The sequence below is a fragment of the Zerene cesonia genome, chromosome 27 (genome assembly GCF_012273895.1).
Source record: "Zerene cesonia ecotype Mississippi chromosome 27, Zerene_cesonia_1.1, whole genome shotgun sequence".
Classification (NCBI taxonomy): Eukaryota; Metazoa; Arthropoda; class Insecta; order Lepidoptera; family Pieridae; genus Zerene; species Zerene cesonia.
In genome coordinates this window covers 1,320,361-1,341,958 of record NC_052128.1, presented here as the reverse complement: position 1 = coordinate 1,341,958, position 21,598 = coordinate 1,320,361, and the positions used below count along the sequence as shown (strand labels likewise).

General features: G+C 35.0%; 1 protein-coding gene across 2 annotated transcripts in view; it reads right to left on the bottom strand.

The window, feature by feature from the left end:
- Positions 1 to 19,938, bottom strand: part of LOC119837332 — a 21,963-nt gene extending 2,025 nt beyond the window's left edge. Inside the window, exons 1-13 of one of the 2 annotated variants that reach the window (XM_038362870.1) lie at positions 19,537 to 19,938; positions 18,952 to 19,073; positions 9,180 to 9,449; positions 8,764 to 9,080; positions 7,120 to 8,691; positions 6,351 to 6,552; positions 5,720 to 5,860; positions 5,012 to 5,153; positions 4,285 to 4,426; positions 3,467 to 3,586; positions 2,330 to 2,531; positions 1,737 to 1,865; positions 965 to 1,153 (exon numbers count right to left, since the gene is read on the bottom strand). In XM_038362870.1, coding sequence (XP_038218798.1) covers positions 965 to 1,153; positions 1,737 to 1,865; positions 2,330 to 2,531; positions 3,467 to 3,586; positions 4,285 to 4,426; positions 5,012 to 5,153; positions 5,720 to 5,860; positions 6,351 to 6,552; positions 7,120 to 8,691; positions 8,764 to 9,080; positions 9,180 to 9,449; positions 18,952 to 19,073; positions 19,537 to 19,833 — 3,845 coding nt within the window. In that variant the 5' untranslated portion in view covers positions 19,834 to 19,938. The remainder of the gene's footprint in view (positions 1 to 964; positions 1,154 to 1,736; positions 1,866 to 2,329; positions 2,532 to 3,466; positions 3,587 to 4,284; positions 4,427 to 5,011; positions 5,154 to 5,719; positions 5,861 to 6,350; positions 6,553 to 7,119; positions 8,692 to 8,763; positions 9,081 to 9,179; positions 9,450 to 18,951; positions 19,074 to 19,536) is intronic. The other variant, XM_038362871.1, reaches the window with a different exon arrangement.
- Positions 19,939 to 21,598: the final 1,660 nt, after the last annotated feature.

The following is a 21,598-nucleotide window of genomic DNA, read 5'->3' as shown; positions in this document are numbered from 1 at the left end:
TCATTTGTATCACGGATTTTTTCCTGTGCCTCTGCTCTTTCTGCTCTATGTTTCTATAAGGTAAAATTACATATTAGACTTGTAATGTATGCACAAAATCCTCTATGAGACGAGGTGTACGCTTTCATAACAAACTAGCTGCACGCCCTGGCTTCGCCCGGGCTGTCATTCATCTCAATTGAAATAATATAAATTATCCTTAATTATCTTTTAAGTTAGATGAATCATGGTGTACAAATTTAATTAAAATCGGTTGAGTAATTTAGGATTCCAGCGGGGATAAACAAAGTGAAACCTAGTATAAATATATTATGATTTAATTTTTAGTTTTATAGCATTGAAATGCTTTATAAATGAGAAATTTTGAAAGAATAGAAAAAAATTGATCACGAGGCAGGATTCGAACCTACAAACCGTACAAAGGCCGCGTTCCATCGATACAATATTGTAATCATTGAAATAATGTTTCGTATTGGTTGTGATGGTTCTTAATCATCTCAATAGATGGCGTGGGGTGCGCCTTAGGCACATGAAACCGAAAGAGTAGAAGAAATTCGATTACTGTGGCAGGATCACGGGTGGCCGAGAGGCTAGGCGTTGCTACGGTTAGGCAAGATACGCAGGTTCGAATCCTGCCTCGTGATCGAATTTTTTTCTATTCTTTCAAAATTTCTCATATATTATGATTTCCAAATTATTACATAAAATGTTAATTTTTTTGCCTTATCTACTATATAAAAATAAGTCGGGTTTTCCTTCCTGACGCTATAACTCCAGAACGCACGAACCGATTTCCACGGTTTTGCATTCGTTGGAAAGGTCTCGGGCACCGTGAGGTTTATAGCATAGAAAATTCAGGAAAAAATTCTGCAGAAAAGCGGGAAAGTCATTTTTCACATACAACCATCTGGTGGCGAAACGGAGTTCGCCGGGTTTGCTAGTTATGTATATACATTTTTTCTACCTTGCACTTATAAGTGGGTGAAGCGCATTCTTGAGACTAGCAAAGATAAACGGATGAGCTCGTTCCTGTTCATCCAGCAGCGCCTGAGCAGCCACCAGCGGGTCCACCTCCTGATCCACCTGCTCCTCCTGCTCTAGATCGAGGTCTTCGCGCCCGCAGGGCTCTGATACCGAACGGGTTAGGGTTTTGCTGGAAATATAGGTTTTGATCAATATCAGTATAGAATATAGTATTTGGATCAATGGCTTCTTTTTTTTATTAAAGACATATGAAAAATGTGATTGAATTTATTCAACCTTTATAGCAGTAAATGTTGTGATCTTTTAATGTAGTAGATACAAAATTACTGTGGAAGACACATTCTTCTAATTTGCAAAGGATCACGGATTATTTAATTTTGTTTATTTATTTAATTATTTATTAGTTGGTCTCGTGAAACTAAGAGTTCCGTACAAATAAGCTAAAAATGTATCACCCATCCAATATATGACCGAGCCAACCCTTGCTTAATCTCGACTTTATTTAATGTTACAACGCTTACAAGAAATGCGTCATATCTCTCGTCGAAAATACGTACTACCTACTATTACGTTTAGTGAGATACAAGCCTTGTGACACACATACAGACAGACAGAAGAACATACAGTACCGTACGTTACAGAATGAACGACGGTACGGACGGACGGAAGCGAAATTTAATAATAGCGGGTAATGGCGAGATCTTATTACGGTTCTTAATAATCAAATTAAATGAATATTAATATAAACTCACCCAGTGTTCTCGTCGCTCTCCTCAACGTCTCGCTTGGTAAAGTCGGGCAGAGCTCGCGCGCAGCAGAACGCGTCCAGCCAGTGCGAGCGCACGTAGATGAATGGCCGAATCACGCGCATCTCTTGGTCTCTGCGCGTTAATGTTGCGATTAGGTGCGGGTATTTTGAGATTTGTGTTATTCTTACAAAATGTAATAAGAAGGAGACACCAATAACCAACACATTAGAAAATACAAGATTCTACATTATAGTATAGTTATATGCAACTTGTGGTTTAATATTTTTAGACGAGTTATTGTCATATAGCTGTCACTGTTATTGTGGAAGTCGAACATGCTTCGAAGTCGAGACCAGGCGAGCGTGCAGGAAATAAATAGATTTTTCTGCGCATGTGTAACATCACCACTGCTCAAAACGGTGAAGGAAAACATCGTGAGGTATCGGCATGTCTAAGAACCAGGATATGTGACATCTGTTAACCCGCACTTGGCCAGCGTGGGGGATTATGGCCTAAACATATACGGGCTGATGGTGAATCTTAAGCAACCCTCCCCTCCCCCCTTTTGATTTGTAACAGTATTCGAAGCGACTGACCGCAGGCGATAGTGCGCCTTGAGCGTCTTGAGCGTCCCCGCGTACATGGCGGCGGCGAGGAAGGCGCTGGCGGCGCGGTCGAAGTGCTGCGCCAGCGCCGCCACGCCGTAGCCGCGCGCCGCGCCCGCGCGCAGCGCGCGCCGCCGCACGCCGCCGCGCGCCCACCGGTGCAGCGCGCGCCCGCCCCCCCCCGCGCCCGCCGCTACGCAATTACGTTATATTTTTTAGTTCTTTATATATATTACTTATTTTTTTAATTTAGTTTTATTTTTATAGCATGAATGAAAATAAAAACTTTTTAATGAATATAGCCGAAAAACTAGGCGTTTCTACGATTTCGAGTCCCGCCTCGTGATAATTTTTTTTTGGATTCCTTAAAAATCTCTAGTTCAAAAAGGCTAAAAATTATTTCTTAGTAGATGCGCATGCACATTACGTTGTATTTTTTTAATATTTAATTAATAGTATAAACAATTTTTTGATATTCGGAAAATGCTAAAAAATACCACTTGGTACGTGTGCATGCATATGTACCATTCAACTCATGTCTGTCTATTAAGTTATTGATAACTGAGGTGTAATATATGACTTGCATCTACATATATGATCTAGTTGTTCACCCCGGCTTCAAACGGGGAGACTAATATTTAGTAAGTTTAATTTTTTTTTTTTTACTAATATATATACTAATATTGAAAACAAAACGGAAACAAACACAACAAACCATAAAACATTAAGATCCCTTTCACCTTTCTTGAGTTATAAGTGGTGTAACTAACATAAATTTTTTATACAAGTTTTATCCGGTAAGTTTTTACAATGAAAAATAGCTGGTTTAAAACTCTTCAAACAAAACAACTCTTTAAATTCCCTTGAAAATCAATTATCGTCTTACCACAGATAACATAATACAATACTATCTTATTAACCAACTAGCTGCGCCTCGCGGTCTCACCCGCGTAAGTCCGTATCCCGTAGGAATATCGGGATAAAAAGTTGCCTATATGTCATTCCAGTTGTCCAGCTGTCTACGTACAAAATTTCATTGCAATCGGTTTTGTAGTTTTTACGTGAAAGAGCAACAAACACACACACATCCTTACAAACTTTCGCATATTGTGTATTTGATCAACTTACGTTCATTATCCTCCTCTTCAATTTTATCCTCGTAGATGAATTTAACACCCAGGGTCCTGCAGTAGGCCATCAGGTGTAGAGGATCCACTTCTGACTGCGACTCGTGGACGTATATTGCACCTGGAGACATTTGTAATTATTTTTAAGACTTGAAATTGAAAATATTATATAAAATCTATGGAAAACGTGGGAAGTAGTGCATTTGGATAAAAATAATCGATGATAATGAAAAATGCCTTAAGATTTAGTCGTTTTATAATAAAACTAAATTGTGCTAAGTAATTTATTTTAAACTCCAACTGAGTTAAATACATTGCCTGCAGTTGGGTCATTATTTATTTATTTACAATTTTTTACCAGATTAAAGAACTTATTTTCTATAATATAAAAGCATATGATAAAAATAATGCTCCTTACAAAATTCGAAAAGCAGATGTCACATCAAGCGTGATATATAAACCTATACTGCATATCATAAACTAGCGGTCCGCCACAGCTTCGCACTTGGTATATATATAGCCTAAAACCTTCCTCAATAAATGGGCTTTTTAAAACTGAAAGAATTTTTCAAAGCGGACCAGTAGTTCCTGAAATTAGCGCATTCAAACAAACAATCTCTTCGGCTTTATAATATTAGTATATTTTCTGGGTATCTTAGTGTTTTTTATTTAAGCTGGACCCGAACATTGAAAAATCAAATTATTACTAATTTCTCATTACTTCGAACTTACTAGACCCAAATAAAAACATAATTCCTTTTTTTTCGTTTTTGCACATCAAATTTAATGATTTTTTTTTATTAAAACCAAAATTCTTACCAATACTAAAATGTATGCCCTTAGACCTGGCGTAAAACTGATACTGGTGCATGGTGTGCAACAGGGCCAGTGAGTCGCGACGTCCGGACAGACAGACTAACACCTTGTCGCCGGGACGTATCATATTGTACTCGTGAATAGCCTGGAAAAAATGTAATAGACAGGTATTAAGCCTTATGCCCCATCAATTATATTAAAAATATATTTACACTACAAACATGTTTTTGTTTTATATTAAAACTAGCTGCGCCCCGCGGTTTCACCCGCGTAAGTCCGTATCCCGTAGGAATATCGGGATAAAAAATAGATGTTGGCCGATTCTCAGACCTACCCAATATGCTTACCAAATTTCAGAGGAATCGGTCAAGCCGTTTCGGAGGAGTATGGCAACGAAAACTGTGACACGAGAATTTTATATATTAGAAAAGACAAGAAAAAACCTTTTCCGTAAGATAGGTTATGTAATTATTTTCCAGAACTTATCCCTCATTAATAGTGACTATCGATTGTTGTTATAATATAGACTTATTTTCAAAACTCGTTTCACCGTTTCTTGATATTGCTCAGTTTCGGAATTCGTCTACCAAGGCTAGATGAAAAATCTACTACCATGTACATATGAGAAACCTCCCTGTACATATGAAAACAACCACTCCGTACTTATGAAAAATCCATACTAAAAACATACATCTTGTATATAAAAGAAGTCCACTTGTATCCAACTCACCTCGACGGTGGCCTTCCACACGGCGCGCGGCGGGCAGTGCCAGCGCGCGTCGTCGTCGCACGTGAAGTCGCTGAGCGACGCGTCGCTGCACGCGCTGCTGTCCGAGCGCTCCTCGCCGCCCCACCCCGTCGCCGAGCCGCTGCTGTCCGTACGGAAATACAACTCAATAAACGGCTACTTGTAATCACGCTCAAAACTTCGAACGGAACACCCCTAGCTACTCACAGTCGCACTCAAAGATTCGAACGAAACACCCTCAACTACTCACAGTCACGCTCAAAAATTCGAAAGAAACCTCCCCAACTACTCAAAATCATGTTCAAAATTCGAACGCTTCTCGGCGCGCCATAATGGGCCTAATAGAGTTTATTAATGAGCGCATATATAGACTTTGAACATTATTGCGACGGAATAAGGCTTTAATTTGAATGAACGTTTTGTACAACGCGGACATTATTTGAAGCAGGTTATTAATGAACGATTATGCGTCCAGTTGTTTATGGTATAAAAATATTATAGACTAAACTTAAGACCTAAAACTTATTATTATTGTTCACAATTACATAACATTAGCGTGTCGGTGACGCATACTTGTATAATTTTCCACTTACAAAAAATATGGTGTAACGTAAAAGGATAAATCTTTTCCTATACATTGGCTAGAGTTTTTTTCTCCTAAATACCCATCACTACTGACACGCCACCCACCTCCTGTCGCAGTAGTGCTCCTCCCGCGAGGTCCGCAGCTGGTCGGTCCCATAGCCGCTGGAGCGGGAGCTGCGCTCCGAGCAGCTGGACGACGCGCACGATGACCTGCTGGAGCGCTTCGACTCCACCGTCGCTGTGCTTCTGGAATGTTCCCTCACATTTTACAATACAAACCCCAATGTCTATACGCTAATCTCGGGGACTACTGGCCGATTTGAAAAAATCTCATTGTTAGATAGTCCGTTTATTGAGGAAGACTATAGGCTATATATGTAACACGGGTGAAGCCGGGGCGGACCGCTAGTCGATGATCAAAGTTGAACAATGGCATAAAGTCATTGCATAGGTTCTTCTGGTTTCAATTATGTTTTTCCCAGGATGATAAAATACTAATAAATTAAACGTTCCTGGTACTTTCATATACGAAACACTCATATCATATTTTAAGCCTAAAATACCTTAACAATATAATTCAGACTGTTACTTTAGCTCTTCATTATTTAAACAATCAATCAAGGTCTACTAGACTATTTGTAAAAGATCCTAAGCACCATGGGCACCATAGTGTGTATGATAGTGTAAGGTGTAAAGCACCATAGTGTAAAGTGTATAGCGTTACAGTTATATTTACCGGTTCTGTTTCTCGTCGTCGGGCATTTGAAAGGCGACTCTTCCAGAATCATCTGTGTAACTCTTCTGCGGCCCGGAGCACACGGGCACACCCTCTATTATATCTGGCACTTCATTCTTTTCCGACTTTGGACACATGCGGAGTCTCCCTTGTAGTTTCTTTAATTTGTTCGTAGTTGGATCTGATGATGTACGCCATTTTACTGGAATTTTTTTATGATTCACCCTATTATCGTCTACAATTTAAATCAATGAATGATGACTCTTTGGGGCTTATAAAGAAATTGTACATTGAACTGCAACTGAGTGGTAAGTTTAAAATCTCAATAAAATACTCCAAGAATGTCTTTTAAGTAAATAAATGAATGAAATAGCATTTGTAATATTCAGTAATAACTATCCAAATACTAATATTTGCATTCATGGTGCATTTCAATAGGAAAAACAGATTCACGGAAACACGATACAAATACATTATGTAACAATAATATTATTAGCATATACATAATATCCAGACAGGCCTGAATATATCTAGTTACGTATAGTCGAGTTCCAGATTAAATCATCAATAAAATAAATCATTTTTTAATTTCCATGCTCTTCATATCATCCTTGTCATTTACAATAATTGCTGAATGATTCACGAGCCTTTTTATGACGTTCGACTGGGACAGTATTCATTTTATTTTCAGTACATAGCTTCATTAAATAGCTTTAAATACATTTGCAGATTATTTTATTGTAAAAGTAAAATTCAAATGGAAACTTACCAAAATCTAAATATGAATCGGAATCAGTGAATGTCATGTTAATGCCACTATCTTGCGAACTCACAGAGGGATTTTGGCACCAATTTTTCTTAATGCAACAGTGTCTGCATACAGTATCAACGCAATTTGTCTCATCGTCCGATAACTTATTTGAGCTCGACGATTTTGGAAGGTTCGGGGAATTCCGGGAAGTAGTCACAACTTGTATTATCGTATCCGGGGTTGATGTTTCACTGGAATTGAACGAAATACTGTTCGGACCAGAGGCTTCATGAGAAGGAGTACAATTTGCAGATTTTGGTGGTGATGTCGGCGAACGTTTACAAATTTTGTCATCTTCATCATATTGCGAAGGAAATACGGGACTTGTTGGACATTTTCTTAAAAACTGCGTTGGGTGGGTCTTCTTAAGATCCAAACCCAATTCAGGACCAGAACCGATCCTTTGTCTTCCTGGTTTAGATGGGGAATTTCTTCTCAAACAAACACCTGAATAATCTGGTGAAATCATCTCGTCAACTTGATTCACAACTTCGCGAATTTCGTGCTTCACTTCTGACGCCATTTCCTTCGACATGCCCATTAAATATTCCGCAACATCTATGACCGACACGGAGTTCTTATCGCTCTGACTAGATATAGAGGTCATACTAGCATTTGCCTGTTCAAGGATATCCGAGTTTTCTAGGATATCATCGACTTTTGAGATCACCCCACGTATTTCAGATTTAATCTCAGTTGCAATTTCCTTGGTCATTTCTTTAACGTAAGTATGCAGATCTTCTGATGTTTGTGAAGTAATGGATGCAGTCGGCGACGTCCGACCGACCTGGCTACAATCAGATATCGAAGTGCTACTTTGTGTACTGTAGGGATACTTTGAATTCGATGAGATCATGTTATCTTCCAATGACTGTAGATCGGTCTGACTGCCACAATTACAAAAACTATTCGACTGTTCCGTGTTACTTGGACTCATCTCTTTCAATCCGAGATTCAACTTTGTCTGTGAGCTCAGAGCTACGGGCGGACTATCCGATCCCAGGCTGTAGCATCTAGATCTGACTAATGTAGGCCTCGAACTCTGCGGTATCAATCGTAACGGTGAAACCGATTCGCCAACAGCAAACTGTACTGGCTGATGGGTAACGGTTACGGCTTCTTCTTTTGTACTTTCTCTCAAACTTGATTCCCTTGAGAAGAACTTTTGTTTTTGCTTCAATCTGAATATTTGACAATCATCGATGGCCGATAGACTGAAGTGTCTAGGAGATGACCCCAGTATCGGTGATGAAGTGTTGGAACATCTTGATATATTATTAAGACTCTTTCTCGCCCCCGTGTATCCGGACGGATCGAATGGCACAATATGTTTTACATTTGCTGATCGACCGAGGAGTAGCTCATGTGCCTCTTTGGGTAACATAAACCACCTCAAGTAATCGATCTTTGGATTGAAATTGACTTCTGGTTCTATAGCAGGGCATTTCATTGCCAGCTTCCTAGCTCTACTGAATAAATTGCGCGCGGTCTGCAGGCATTCTGTATATGTTTGAGGGAATATTCCAGGTCCTATAACAGAATAATGAATATGTTACAGACGAATTCACTCTATTCATTCAAATTGACAAGAATATTTATTACCTGAAACACGTCTCTCGTGTGCTGTTATTTTGCCGTCATTGAATCTCAAAGAATACAATGACTTCTTGTCTCTTAACACTGAGCAAGTATGATGTCTCCATTGGCCAGTTTCCGCATTAACTGCATATTGAGGCAAAATTTTCCAACCTTCGGTAGCTACCATTTTTAGGGCTTCCAATACGAATGCTAATTCGTGTTCGGACATAAAGAATGGAAGAGAAATTCTGCAAAAACCAGGCCTGAGAGGCTCGTTATGTATTGGTACTTCAGGCGACTTGACTACACTCAGCTTTCGTACCCTTGCGATTTCTTTTTGTCTGAAACAAGCAATTCAATTGAGTGTTTACGTTATTTAAAAAAATTCGTTATTTACTGATTATGACTTAAGATAAGAATAAATAAGAGAAAATGCTTACGCTTCAACATCTAATAATTTCTCATATTCCTTTAGCAATTGTTCATCTATCCCTAAGATGTCAGAACCATATGACAAATTGCTATTCAGTCCTCCTCTTGCTTGTATTCCAAAAACATCATTCAGAACTGCACACACGAAATTATGATGCAGGAAAGTACCCCTTGGATGCTTCACCATAAGGGAGAATATTGGCAATCGCCTCACAGTTGGCATTTCACTTCCCAGCAATATTAATTCTGGAATATTCCTGATGTGAGAAAGAACTTGTCTGGAACAAATAAAATCAATATAGTTAGTTCAGTTTTGACAGAATTGAAGACATAAAATAAACAAAATTGAGGATTCGGAAACGTTTGCCAATTGCACTATTTCTATACCTCCTCTTGCCAACACAGTTACGTCTTTTTCCCTCGATCTTAATCTAGTCTGAGAGTTACCACAACAAATTTTATTATCTGTAAGGGTTATGTTTAACTTATAAATTCCTTAGTCTCGAATTGTGTATTGTGTTTAGTTAGCCTAACAATACAATTACGTTTGCATAATACCTTATAGCCCTTTTGTATAAATATGACAATTTTACAAGTTTTAATCCTTAAAATAAACAAAACGATCCACTTAAAGATGTTATAAAGTCAAGGACGCCCAAAAGTTAAAGCACATTGTTTTCACAATACATTTATTTTGAGTGTTACGTGGGAGATGTTGAATAATTCATTATTTGTTATATTTAAACGCGGCGCCGCATGGTAGAATATTGCGGCGTCGTTTGTATGGTAATTTATTTAAATTGATTATTTTATGACAATTTTATGGAGCTGCCTACGGTGCGACTATACAAGGGAAATAATTAATAGTGATTGAAGTAGTCAGTGCCATTGTTTGAGTGTCTTGATGGTGTCTAGTAAGGCAGACGAAAATAAATAAAAAAAACTTCAAATATTTGTTACAAAATTTCTTAATAAGTACAATTCGAGTTAAGATAATAAAATGAGACTTTTTTTAGTATCATGTGTATCTCTCCATGTAACTCGGTTTTTTAGCTATATATTTATAAATATTTTAGCTATATATTATAGCTTATGTTTATAAATAAAAAGACAATTATTTTTTATCTTTATACCGAATTTCTAAAAATGTTTGTACATTTTGCATAATTTTATATTTATGTAGTCCATACCTTTAACTCCCACGCTACGAATAACCACGCATCTTAGCAAAACTTAAAACAACCAATATTCAACAAAAACCAAATTAAGACATTAGAAAATTGTCTGAATTTCAACAACAGAAGGGAATTAGATAAGAGTTATCTTTAATGTTAAACTAGGCGAATAATTTGAGATACAAGCGAGTACCCACTGGCATTTCGCCAACTCGTTCAAAGGTTTACCGAGACTTTGAACTAATTTAATTAAAGTTAAATCAAGAATACCATGTTTATTGCTGATAATTTGTTTTGCCTATAATAATACTTATTTAACATCACCATACAACAATCTAAACAATACACTAACTAATTTAATTAATTGATATTTGTATTGAAATATAGATTTTAATCCTGTATAAGGAAGGTATTATTAACTGAACTGTCATATAAACCGGTAACAATAAAAGTTATTTATGATATTTTCCATATAAGCAACCATATTTAATAACTAAACGATCGTCATATACAAGGATTGTTTTTCCTAATAAAGCAGAACGACTAACCAATTGTATTGCGAATTGTCTATAAAACCCATATAATAAATCAATTTCGTTTAAGGCGGTAATATCTTATCAATACCGGCTTCCTTCTCTCTACGTCAAGTCTTGACTAGATCGATGATAATTGTTTGTCACATATGAATCCAGAGAAACGCAATCGTTTCGTACATCAAATTAGTGATACAATATGCACTACATTGTCATCTTAATTTCATTGTTTAGTCGCCCGCCCTGACTCACCCCGGGTTTAATTTTACTCGACCATTTTTTACACAAATCTTGTCATGACAAGATTACTACATGCAGTAAGGAACACAAAAAACTAATAAACAACACGTGAAAACGGGAGATTTTCGCCCACTTATATTTGAGTAATGTTGTTCAGTACAATATGTCTTTCTAAAACAATTTTACACTGACTTTCATATGACCGTCGTATGTTACAAACTGATATATTTTTATTAAAAGCTCAATTAAAAGAGAAGCCGTTCTGTATAATGACATATTTGGTGTATTAAATTACATCAATATCCTTTGCTTTCAGCTGCAACCGAACCCTGAACATTTTTTCTTCGCCATACATTACGCTATATATATTTAAAAGCAATCATTCATGACCACATCAGCACAGAATAAATATATATACTGTGACATCAGTCTATATGTTTTGGTGAAACTCAATAGCTTTCACGTGTTCGTATGATCGATTGCCTTCTAATTACAGTTTTGGTCATGCTATCATATTGCCTGATATTTATTTAGTGTATATGTGAAAAAATAGCAATCATTTATGATTTGTATACGCTGAGCAGATTTTCTAGAGTTGCGAGTTAGGCATCTGAATTAAACTAGTATATTTATCTTTGTGCAAAAATAACGTGTTTCTGTTGCTCCATTGAAAGAAAGATGAACAACACTGCACAAAAGTGTTTTTTAATTTTAACGACTTAAAAAAACTGTCTTTTGTGTGTTTGTTAACTCATAACTTTTTACTGATTGTTAATTTTATATTTATATTTTTTAAATTTATAATTTATAACAATTACAATTTAGTTTATATAAACAATTTAGTTTTATAAACAATTACATATACATATTTTTAAAGTTTACGATATATAACTTTTGATGTTTGTTTATTATTTGAAAGCTAGCGCCTCCCATATCATCTCGTTTATATTTGTTCTAGTTCTGACAATTTGAAGCAGTTTTAGTTTTTTGTAAAAATAATTATGTATTATATTATTATAAAAATATTCTTAAATATAGACGTTGTAAGAATGTATATAAGGATATATGTATATATAAAATACAAGAAACGTAATGATAATTAAAATTTTCAGAGTATTTATCACGCTTTGTAATTATTAATAAACTTGAGTAATATCAAACAAAACACGTGTAAGATAATAATTTTTATGAAAGTTTTTTTTCTCACAATCAATTCTGTTATTCATATCAACACAAATATATATCCATCATGCTTGAATTGAGTTTAAAAGAATATTCTCAAAGACATAAAACTTTACGCCAGCACATTTCTATCGTCCTACATGCGGATGCAAATAAAATCGCGAATCAGAATAACAAAGAATTACATTATCCTAATAAAATAGACACAAAGGCACGCTAATGAAACAATGTTAGACCAAAATAAATGTGCTGAGACAATTTATACCTCTGTCAAAGTTACACGGACGAAACTCTGACCCATTTCGCTGAATGTACCTAAATCATTTGTTACTACTGGAAACGTTTCATTGTGCCGAGGGAGCAACTAGCTTCAGATTGTATATACAACGTCGAATTATAAAGATAATATTACCAACTAGCTACGCGGTTTCACCCGCGTAAGTCCGTATCCCGTAGGAATATCGGGATAAAAAGTTGCCTATATGTTATTCCAGTTGTCCAGCAGTCTACGTACCAAATTTCACTGCAATCGGTTCAGTAGTTTTTGCGTGATAGAGTAACAAACACACACATCCTTACCAACTTCCGCATTTATAATATTAGTAGGATAGGATAGGACTAGTAGGATAGTAGGATTAAGATGAACTAAGCAAATATTGTACTACGAAACTAGAAAAGGAAAACACGTATCCGTTGTATTGTTACATATTTATTATTGCATTAATACCTAGATTCTTATTTAATATTACATAATTTAGCTTTTGAGTAACAGTTACTAACGATAGCGGTAATTGGGACGTCAAAAAAACATAACGTTTTACTAATCAAGAACTGGGACATAAAAACTGCTAATTCGCGTTAATCGTCACACAGATCTGAAACATATTTATTACCGCCTAGTATCATCAAATTCACACATCAAAATAACATCTTACGGCCGTCACCAAGGACGCAACCCGGTCGTAAATCCAGAAATTACATCAAAAGATTCGCTCGTACCCCTTAGCAACTGTATTTAGGGCACAAATATATTTTTTCGTGTATTGTTAATGAGTTTAATAACCTGGCGGAAATGGAGCAGGGAACTGTTTGATGGTTTTAGATTTATGTCACCGAATCTATTACACAATGTTTTATTTTGGTTGTTTTTTTGTTCTGCCGTTTCATTTGTAAACTATTGTTTCTTTGTAACTTTAAGGATTTCTGAATTCCTACGCTACAATTACAATTATTATATACTAGCTGCGCCCCGCGGTTTCACCCGCGTAAGTCCGTATCCCGTACGAATATCGAGATAAAAAGTTGACTGTATGTTATTCCAGTTGTCCAGCTGTCTACGTACCAAATTTCATTGCAATCGGTTAAGCAGTTTTTGCGTGAAAGAGCAACAAACACATTAACATCCTTATAAACTTTCGCACTTATAATATTAGTAGGATAGGAAAAAGTAGCCTATGTGCTAATCCAGAGTATATTCTATCTCTGTACCAAGTTTCAGACGGATACACTAAGCTATTTTCGCGTGAAAGAGTAACAAACATCCATACTTACAAACTATCGCGTTTATAATATAAGTAGAATATTACGGCGTTAACAAATGTTTTTACGATGGATACCTACACCTACCAGATGGATGCAATTCTCCAGAACTGATAAAAAACAAAATGTTTTATTTACAATAAATTACATTGATAGCTAGACCTCTATTATATTTTTATAAACAACTCTGCGTGCGTTCAATTTTACAAAAAAAAAACAACGTATAAACTCGATGCAACGTTTCATAATTAAATAATCCATGTATAAACTAATTAAAATTGAGTATTGTTTTCAAACAAAGGATTACTGATAACGGTAAACAACAATGCCCTTGTCAATACGCAGATATGCGAACAATCGAATGAAACGGTTACATTTATATGCTTATACTTTTCATATAACAAATGTGTACACAATATAATTGTAAATTGTTGAGAATTTTCGAGAAAGACTCTTCGTCAGGGCGTCCCTTATATACAACATGATATAATTTATGTTATACAGGCTTTTGTCCTGCGTTAAATTCGGAGTAGCTTAATAGATGTTATTATATTTATATAGAAGCCTTCCTCCTGAATTATCTTTCTATTAAAAAACCACCATTAAAATCCGTTGCGTAGTTTTAAAGATTTATGCATACACAAAGACAGACAGAGAAAGCGACTTTGTTTTATACTATGTATTGACTACTTAATATGCATAAATAGGTCGTTTTTTTATGATGACGATATTATCAACATTAACCTTTCAGATTAACAGATAGAATAACGGTGTATACATTATCAAGTATATGTCTCCGTCAACATATATTTTGTTCTGACTGCGTGAACTCAGGGACTCTATAAGCTAAAAAATCCACCAAGCTCCGCAACGGCGAGCTGATAGAACTCTAATTATTTCTAACAACAGTCTAACATGAAGCAGACCTAATGACCCATATAAGCACCAAAATTGTGCCAGCTATATTCGTAAACACTAATTGATCACGCAATGTCACCGTTACGTTGAATCTATTCATAGAATTCCAGACTATTCTAGACTATTCTGGAATCCCAGTGACCCATTTAAACTCCATGCATTGTACATTTCAAACGACAAAACATTTTCCGTTTGATTTTGGCTCGCGTTTAACTAAACTATTGGCAGTAACAATGCCAGCCCATAACGTGTTTTATTAATATACGAGTACATTTCAAATACATAAAGAAATAACACATATACGCGAAGGAATAGCGAAAACAAAGACGAGTTATAAATTATATTAGTGTTACCCAGCAAATTACTAAGTCAATACTTATACATTTGACTTATTTTTTAAACATACAACAAACACTATCTCATACTTGTATAAAAAACATGTTTTGTGACAATATTTGCTTTCAGCTTTTGTACTAAATTAAGCAATATTCAAGTAATATTAGTTACTTAGTACATCAAGTTTAGCTTAACTGATACACCTACGTACAGAATTACTTATTTATAACTTGAAATAAGGATAAGATAAGATAATTTCGGATTTCACATGAAACATTTTTTTACATCAAGCCCACGCTGAACTTATTAATACAAAGTCTTTTCGAAATCTCTATGGATACAGAAAATTTGATATGATACGGAATGTTGGGAATGAAGCAAGATAAAAACTATACCTGAGTAATATTTATAATGCAGATATTAGTTACATGTAATCAGTTATAACTTTGTTTCTCTTTTACGGTTATGATATTTTCGATTATTTTTTTATTTTTTTTTTATGTTACAGCCGGCAATGGAACTGGTGGGACGCCTGATGGCAAGCCACCGCCCATGAACATTTAGAGAGGCATAAGGTCCATTGCAGTCCTTACGCCTCTACAAATGGATTGCCGACATTTAATTGGGAAGGGAAAATTATTCTATTAAATATTCTAGCAAGTCTTAACTGTCAATAAATGTATAACAAATGATCATTCATCTCATTTTTTAAACAAAATTTTCAAGAAATGCTTTTTTCCGCTTTCAGTTAAGTACTGGCGCCAATAAGATAATTGGTAACCCTGACGATTTCCAGGACTTTAATAGGTCGGAAGTCGATCTAATAGCTTCTGGAAGCTGGGAATTTCTCAGCGCTTAATGTAAAGTTCCTTTACTTCCGCGTGTAACTGCAATTTCCGTTACGGCTTATTAGAATTGTATTATTATTGTTCCTTTTTGGAGATATTGCTTAAAAGGGATGTCTTTTATATTCGCTGACCAGTATCTAATAGGTGGAATCCAGTTTATTATAAAACTTAATATAAACAATTACCTACTAAGACAATCATAAATTTACACGTAGAGTTACGATAAATTGAATAACAAATGTCCCACTAACACATTTTCATCAACAAGTATTTGCTAAGTTAAGATTAAACAGCTATTTAAGGCATGATTGCAGATTAAATAGATTAACATAACAGCCTTGGCGAATGAGTTTCACACGTAGAAAATCGTCTAACCATATCGTAGTTCAGTAAGAACGCACGCACAAATAAAATGTTCACTTAGCAATGGCGCCTACTCATCAGTAAATATTAATAAGTTTTACGGTTGCGTATTATGGCTAGACGTAAATGATGCATGACATGCACGCATGAAGGTTAAATATATTGACATGTAACGAATCACTGCGCCCAGGGAAATCAAGTGCTATACGAGCCCACGTCTTAAAACTTGCGAAACTAATAATTCTGGAGATGGAATATCCTCCTCGAGTATCATTTTTAATACCTTATATAGACACTAGCTGTGACCCGCGGTTGAAACCGCGTAAGTCCGTATCCCGTAGGAATATCGGTATAAAAAGTGCCTGTGTTATTTAAGTTGTCCAGCTATCTACGAAGCGAATAGTATTATTATTCACCAATAGATGTCAGGAAAAAAAACACGAATAAAACACGAATATGACATTATTTCAGTTGTCCAGCTGTCTACGAAGCAAAATAGTATTACTATTCACCAATAGATGTCAGGGAAAAAAAACACGAATAAAACACGAATATGACATTTTCTAAAAAAAATTCCTAGCTAGATCGATTTATCGCCCTCGAAAACCCCTATATACTAAATTTCATGAAAATCGTTGGAGCCGATTCCGAGATCCCAATTATATATATATATATATATATATATATATATATATATATATACAAGAATTGCTCGTTTAAAGGTATAAGATTGGGAAAGTTCTGATAGCTGGAGCATTTTATAATGAACATATAGCAAAAAAAAGATGTCTTACGCAATTTTTATTGACCATGTCAATGACAAACTGAAAGTAAGGCCGTAGTTTATAAAAATTTTTGTAAATCCATATCGATTATCAACGTTGAATTTATTTTTCAGTTTTTTTTTCATATAAATTTAGGTCAATATAGCTTCAAGTAGGACGTTCTAAGATTGGCTTTAAACACTACACTTAAGTAAATAATCGGTCAAAATAATTATAATATCGTTGAAGTAAATTTGTATGAAATCACCAATTAAACTCGAACGTAGTGCATACAAAATGAGGTAACCTAGTAACGATTAAAAGACAAATTTAAATACAAATAGTACTAGTTAACGAAATGGTTTCTACGAAAATAGATAAGCGTAAACATTACATTCTGTACCAATAAATTATTAACAGAATTGGGCGCTAGCCACAATTGTTTCCTATTAAAAAAATACATTTTGAATAAAACAAAATAACCCTTTGCATTTTACTACCTAATAAATTTTAAACCTAAAAGATAGACAGGCAAAACAATTATGCCATGTATAAAATATGCAACAGAATATAACATATTTAAAATACACTTTTGAATTATGTTGTTTTCCAGACGAGTTCTGATGACCTTGCTATATTCTGGTACAAGTATACGATTTTCCGTATGATAAATCGGTCGAAATTTCTCTTACACTCGGACCAAATTTAAAATTTCAAATAGCCGACATTTTGTCGGGCAGTGTAAAAATACGTTACGTATTTTTGTTTTATGCAACAAAAATTATGAACATATTTCATAAATAACAAGCTTATTACAGCAAATAATGCAGATGACGTATTTCCAACGTCCCATTTGGCTTTTAATAAAATGTGCTTGTGCCAAATGGCGCTCGTGGACATGATTAAAATCTATTATCTAGTATAGTTCCATCTGCGTGGAAATGTTGTTCAACATAAAAATACATATTCGACAAACTGATTTAATTACACGTAAGAGACTTTTAGATAAACTGCTTTCTAACTGGTATTTCCTAGTACTTATTGTGGTAATATGCTGAAAATAAGTGTTATTTTACCTACACATTTCTTAGAAATTAAAAAATTGTTAACGGATTTTCAAGGCGATTTATTTATTATATTATTAACCCGACGTTTCGAACACTTTACAGCGAGCGTGATCACGGGGAGACTGAGACTGAGTCTCCCCGTAAATGTATAATACTCGCGTAAAATCAAACACAAGAAAATACTACACATTTCTTGTTATTTTTTTAATAAACCATTATATTGTGGCAAATATATTAACAACACTGTTAACTCTAGTATGTTCTATGAAATATCTTCAATATTATTTGCCAAAATCTACTACAGCTGTTAATAATAATGTGTTAATAAATGCTAAAGGTATCTTTGCCAAAATAATAACGTGTCTTGTTAACGCGTTCTATAGTAGAATGCTAGAAGTACGTGTTATATCCATTGTTTACGTCACACGGCTGATTAACTAACGATTTAATTTGTAGGTTAATTGTTTTACTCAAACCCAACAACCTCTACCTATCGCCTTGCGGTGTACCTATGTTAGTATCAACTTTTTTCTCTAAAATTCAGTTATGTGTATTTTTTACTTTATACTTTTTTCGGATATATAAGCTATTTAGTTAAAATAATTCATAAGCAAGTTTTCTTTATTCTTACATTATTATTATAGCTTGTTTACATATTTGTCTTCTTTTACCTACAAGGTGAAAATGGGACAAAATTTAAAATGCACCAATACACATTAATATTACGCATGAGCCATAAATTGATCTCAACATGCAAACATATGTAAACAATCACGTATTCTTAGAGCTAAGTTAAGTTATTTGAGTTACTTTACCTAGTAATATGGTCCTGTCTATCCGCGATCGCCTGCAAGCCGATGGCATCTCGTAATTGCATCACAATCGCAGCCCTCACAGCTTCTGTGCTCCTTATCTCTTCTATCGCCTCTGATAATGTCTAATTAAACAATTTTTATTGGCAACTATATTATATTTTATTTATATGTATTCAAGTATTTTAAAATTTCACGCTTCATAAGAATTTTATTAACTTATAAGGCTAGATTTACAATGGATAGGATTTTTTTTATATATCTGTGCCACGAAATTTTAGCCACGTTCTAAAAGATGTTGTACTTATAGCCTTCCTCAAGAAAGAGACTACCCAACACAAAAATATTATTTCAATTGGAACCACCAGTTCTTGAGATTAACGCGTTCGAACAAAATCTTCAGCTATATATTAAACGTATGTCAGTCATAATGCATAAAGATATATTTGAATTTATATAAATAGCTGGAATCTAGGCTCAAAATAAATTGTCTGAAATTGAGTTAAATATATTATAAACATCTTTTAGTACGTCTTGAACTTTTTTACTAATTTTTTTAAAGAAATACTAATCACTATGAAACTTTACCTCAACATCTCGACAATACAGGGGCGAATCCTTAAACACATCCCTTTTAAAAATGCTAACGTACGGGCCTTGAACGCCTCCCACAAACTTCTCACAGTTGAAGAAAACCGCATCCTTCTTAACCATTCCTTCCTCCACGCCTGGGAATGTGGGATTCATATCCAGAACTGCCGTGGGAGCTACCAGAGTGTAGTCCCAAAACGCCCACGCCCCATACTGGTGAAGAATTAGCGTCGTAGCAACATCATCAGCTAATACTCCAGTTAATTTCGAAGCAGCCGGGAAGAACCCTATCATAAGCTTCCCAGTGTCTGCGGTTGCTTGCAATTTATGCTCCAAGTTGTTCAGGTCGATGAACCCTTCCTTGGTTTCTGGTATCTTGATTATCTGCGAAGATAACACCTATTAGTATTCGATATAGTGCTTACATATTTGCACATCGTCTGTCTTTGTTCCCTTACTATAACGGGTCGAGAGTTCGGTGATTGACAATGAAATTTATTCATGTATTCACACCCTAAATGATTCACTTTTTATTTACATTCAGAATTATGATTTAAACCAAATATTTATTTTTCAACCTTATTATATAACGTGGCTAAAAACGTATTACTACTACTTTGGATTGTATGTTCACACAATGATAACATTCCCAAAGTTATTATTTATACAAAAAAATCATCCATAAAAATAACAAAAAATATTAATCATTCGGTAGGTATACAACAAAAAATTACATTAATTACTGATAAAGTATATAACGACAAGCGAGATGCCTTTTTCGCCTTGTCCTTCACCTCTAAATTATAGAACAAAAAATCACGATGTAACTGATCGAATCACGAATTTAAAAATAGAACCATGTTTCTTTTTTGTGGCCGATCTACATGATAATTTTGGTATGAAAAAAAATTGTGTGCAGCTGCAAAAAGCTTAGACTGGCAAGAAACAAACCTTTGCTACAAGTATTATGCATGTATGGCACATGTAAGGAAAACGCTAGGGAAATAAGCACTCTTGAACGAACTATATTATTTACAAGGTGCTGAAACCGTGTCATAACCAAGACGTATACAAATGAGATTTGCAATTTAACCAGATTGTGTTAACAGTATCATCTCTAATGCACTGAGAGCCTTCACATTTTCGAGCAGCGGTGATTTGCAGATAAATAGAAACGATTTATTTCTCGACTTTACCATAAAAACTGAGGTCCTAACCAATGAGCGACCACTGCTTCAAGCAATATTACGTCGCTATTAATTCTACTACGTAGGTACTAAAGTCTTCGCCAAAATTGAAAGGTCAACAACCGTATAAATAGATTGTATCACTAATACACTATGCAAGCTATTACTCATTTTATAAGGCTTCTTCCAATGGACTTGCTTATGTATTAAATATTAATTTGTCCGCTGTTACATTCTATGTAAGGGAGTGAATGATATCACGAAAGTGTTCAATTACTTGACATTTTAGACGTATAATTTTACTATTTATATTGAATGACAACAATTAGTTAATCTTAAACTAGATCTCCCCGCGATTCCGTTCACACGTGGATTCAAAGCCAATCATTTTTTTCTTTAAATAAATAAATATTGCCGACCACATAGCTACATAACGAAAAAGTTTCATTAAAATCCGTTAAGTAGTTTCTGCGTGAAAGCCGGACAACGCCCGGTTTGTCTGTTTTTGGATTGTGTAACTTAAATTAAGACACCTAGAGGTATTTTGTTAGTTTTTATTCAGTGTACAGACTATAACTCTTCTACAATTTTTTTTATGTATAGAGTAGTTATTTCTATATATCTACGAACAAAACACAAACTACGACAACACACAATTTTAGTTGAATGACCACATTATAACATAAACAAAGACTAAGGCACGCCTAATTGATTGTATACACTATTGGTATATACATACGCTAAATGTTTATAAAAATATTTCAACAACAGCTCCACTGTTTTCATTTTAATTTGTCCTTGTTTCGAACGCGGAAGTACGAATCCAAAATGGCATATATACGACTTTCGTGACCGACCGTCAAAATAATGGT